General features: G+C 32.3%; 1 protein-coding gene across 1 annotated transcript; it reads right to left on the bottom strand.

Moving 5' to 3' along the window:
- Positions 1 to 764: 764 nt before the first annotated feature.
- LOC147540583 (GATA transcription factor 12-like) lies at positions 765 to 2,304 on the bottom strand. Its single transcript, XM_086641543.1, has 2 exons — positions 1,860 to 2,304; positions 765 to 1,765 (listed from the first exon to the last, which is right to left on the bottom strand). Exons 1-2 carry the CDS (start codon positions 2,154 to 2,156, stop codon positions 1,028 to 1,030), a joined length of 1,035 nt encoding a protein of 344 aa, XP_086497669.1. The 5' UTR covers positions 2,157 to 2,304; the 3' UTR covers positions 765 to 1,027.
- Between the last annotated feature and the right edge of the window lie 1,347 nt (positions 2,305 to 3,651).

Raw genomic sequence — 3,651 nt, 5'->3', positions numbered from 1 at the left:
AGTTTAAGAAATATTCTTTGATTAATTAATTGAATTCTACTTTACTTTTAATTACCCGAGGTAAAAAAGAAGATGTCATCATCCAAAGAAATTTCAAATGTCGATGAATTTTTAAATAAAGAAGATTGTCGTTCACTTAAGGATCACGCCTGTAATAGTCTCCTTCTTAGGTCGTTATCCGGGTTTTCGGATATCTGTCTCGAAATAATTTACCCGAACAATCTAAACCGACTCTTTATCCTTCCTTCTCTTACTTTCATACTATAAATTCCGTGCAAAAAGATATCCAATTTAAAATGAATATCGAAAAAGTTTTATTATTAAATGGTAAAGGGTATACAATTAACGGTAAACTTAAGCTAATATATTCTTTTAAGAAACGTCAAATACAAACTAGCGATGTGTTTGTACATACAATTTTGTTATGTGAGGAGACTAAATTTGGACCTCAACAAGTTTAATGATCGAATTCATTGTGAGAGATCTGTAAATATAGATAGGACATATAGACTCTGGTTCAGTAGTTAACTTATCATATTTGTATTACAAATCAAAGTACAATCGTCGTTTCATGACAAGCTATGATTTAGCTGTAAGTATGATTAACTTATCATATTTGTATAGTACCACCATGTACTTGACTATTAACCCATCCATAACTTCATCCTCACTAACCAAAGTAACTTACCAAGTTCAATATAAAATAAAGTTACATGCATAAAGATAAAATGAAAATAAAATAAAATAAAGATTTAAGCTCGAAATTGCAAAAAAGATTAGCTATTGAATTTTAGCCAAAAACTTGAAAATAAACAAAACATCACAGTCTGATTACTACCATTAAACCTACAAATTTAACCAAAAAGAAGAAAAATAAAAAGGAATACAACTAGATGAAATTAAAGAGTAAAATTGAATGAAATTATCTATAAAGAAATTTCATTAACTAATACCTAAAGGTTCAAACTAATTTCACCTAATTCATGATTAATTATAACTTGGCTCCTTAATTAATTACCAAAAATCATTAGATTAGCTGCCTAAAATCTGGTCCAACTTGATGATGAATTAAATATTCATCACAATTCGAATCATCAAACATCGGAGTTTGATGAATATATTGTTGCTGGTGATGGTGATGAAGATGATGAAGATGAACCGAACTCTGCATTTCTTTCTGTCTTCGAAGTTCTAGAACTTTCCTATGAGAATTAGAATGTTGGGCAAGAACAAAAGTTGGACTAGCAGCGGGTCGATATTCGGGTACTAACCGGCCCGATTTATACCTTACACCACAAGCATTACACAATGTTTTTGGGCCCATGGGCCCAGTTCTCCATTGTGGTGTTTTATCAGTTGCACAATGAAGACATTTCCGACCATCACTCTGGTGATCGGAAATTACTAATTCTTTCTTCTTCGGCAGAGTTTTGCCGGCAAATTTCGAATGTGTCTCGGATTCCGATGACGATGATGTCGTCGTAGTTGTTGTTGTAGTCGGAGATAAAACGACAAGACGAGATGACCAATTACATGGAGCTGCTCTGTTTCTTTTGCTTCTAGCTTTACCGGGAACAGAAATTTCCGGTAGAAATGTTGAATTCTTTTCCGATTGTTGAAATTGAAATTCTCTGTTTTCTGGGTCTTGATCTTTGTTTGTTCTTGCTTGCATTCCTGAAATCAATTGAAGTTTTTGCAAATCTTCGGTTGAAAATGATTCTTCCACGATATTCGATAGCCATTCTAATTCAGCTATATCCTCATTCTGTTCATCGAAGAAAAAAAAACAATCAAATTAGAGTAAAATACCAAAATTGAAATCAAATTTGACATAATTTTGATTCAATTAGTGAACTTACCGGAACAAAAAGGTCATTAGAGAATTGGGTTTCGGGGAATTTGCGTAAATCGTTCGAAAAATTATTAGGATCGTAGTTGGAAAATGAAGAGTTACAACTATCGTGAATAATGGAAGAATCGGTGGAATTTCCGGTGAGATCATCTAAATTTCCATCACAGGTGGTGAGTACTGGATCGTCGTTAGCGAAATTGAAGAAATCTTCAACAATGAAATCGTTGGTGTGTCTATTTTCCGGTGTGCATTGTTGAATTCCGGTGGGGTAGTAAGTTCCATGGAAGTATTCTGGTGCTTCCATTTGAATTTTGTGTTAAATTGAAACAGAGAGATAAAACAGAGCAAGGGAGAGAGTTACAAAGAGAAAGTGGAGAGTTTAGAGAGAGGGAGAGAGAGAAAAGGGTTTATGTGTTCTTGAAGGTGATAGGTGGATAGCTCCTAAAATGGATGATTTTTGTAAGTAAATAAATAAATAAATAAATAAATAAATAAATAATAATAATAAAAAGTGAAAAAAAGAAAGAAAAAAAAAGGAGAGAGAGATAGCATCTTATCTGCCATGAAAAATTAATAAATTACTGTGTTAAAGTAATTAAAAATAGCAATTATTTATGATATAATACTTTATAGCCCTTTTCTTCTTGATAATTTGTGTTCTTGCCATTACTCTAAACTAAGACAAAATAACCAAAATACCCTTTAAAAAAGTTGTTTAGCACCACAAAAAAGTCAAAAGTCCATAAACATTACTAGGAACCCACTCTCTTTTATGAGAATTTGATGGTTTCCAAGTTACCATGAATTGACATGCTCCACAATGTGATGTCTAGGGTTCACAATAATGTGTTTGTTTTCTATATTTCCAAGGAGACTCCACACCAAAATACTCCAATACTTGCTAATTGCTAGGTTTAAATTTACTATATAATCTAGGTTTTGTATGTTTCAAATACGATTATAAAAGATAAGGGCAGTCTAGTCATTTTCATTAGATTTAAATGTGTCCAAACCCACTTTCCAAAAGTCAAATTTATTTGACCATTGAACAGACAAACGTTACGTTAAGGGCAAATGTAGTTAATAACTTAAAAACCTTGGACTTGACAGTCTTTCTCACAATAGGAGAAGGCTAGAATAGAGTTAAAAGATAGAAGGGTATAAAAGTAATTGGACACAATTATATTTATTAAAAAATGAAAAAAAGGAGAGAGAAATAATAGTTCAAAATTATAAATTCAACTCCATGGGAAGCGATCTAGCAGATTTGTCGCTGTGATTCCTTCATTACTGTCCAAGTTTACAACCCGGATTCCTCTGCTTTTTTCTTCCTCGAGAATTGTGCTTTTTTTTATTTCTATTTTTTTATTTTAATTTCCGATTCTACCCCTGTAATTTAGTTAATTAATTCTGTAACCACGTTTAATAACGAATATTACAGCTCTAACTAGTTAAATCCAATGGGTAATCGTTTGTTCGGTCAGAAGTCTCGTTAATTATGTTTCTACGTTGGATCATTCGTGTTTTCTCTTGTCCAATCATCGCCATTGGCTAGAGCACTCAGACACTTCTGTGACTGACCTCCAAGACATGTTGTCTAATACTGATATCATAAATGTATATGACTGTTGTTACTAAGATTAAGAATAACGATTACATAACTTGTAAAGAAGAAAGTACAAACGTCTGTTTTTATCTAATTTGATATCCGACTCCACATAATCTGTTACATTATGTTTTTGTTTTAACTTTTTTAGTCAATTAGTATGGGACAGGCATATGATGAACTTATATCAAGC

This window comes from Eschscholzia californica, unplaced genomic scaffold (assembly GCF_041429995.1).
Source record: "Eschscholzia californica isolate CP2 unplaced genomic scaffold, dmEscCali1.0.p SCAF_5, whole genome shotgun sequence".
Lineage (NCBI taxonomy): Eukaryota > Viridiplantae > Streptophyta > Magnoliopsida > Ranunculales > Papaveraceae > Eschscholzia > Eschscholzia californica.
Note: the sequence above shows the minus strand (reverse complement) of the source record. Positions and strands in the feature narration are given on the sequence as shown.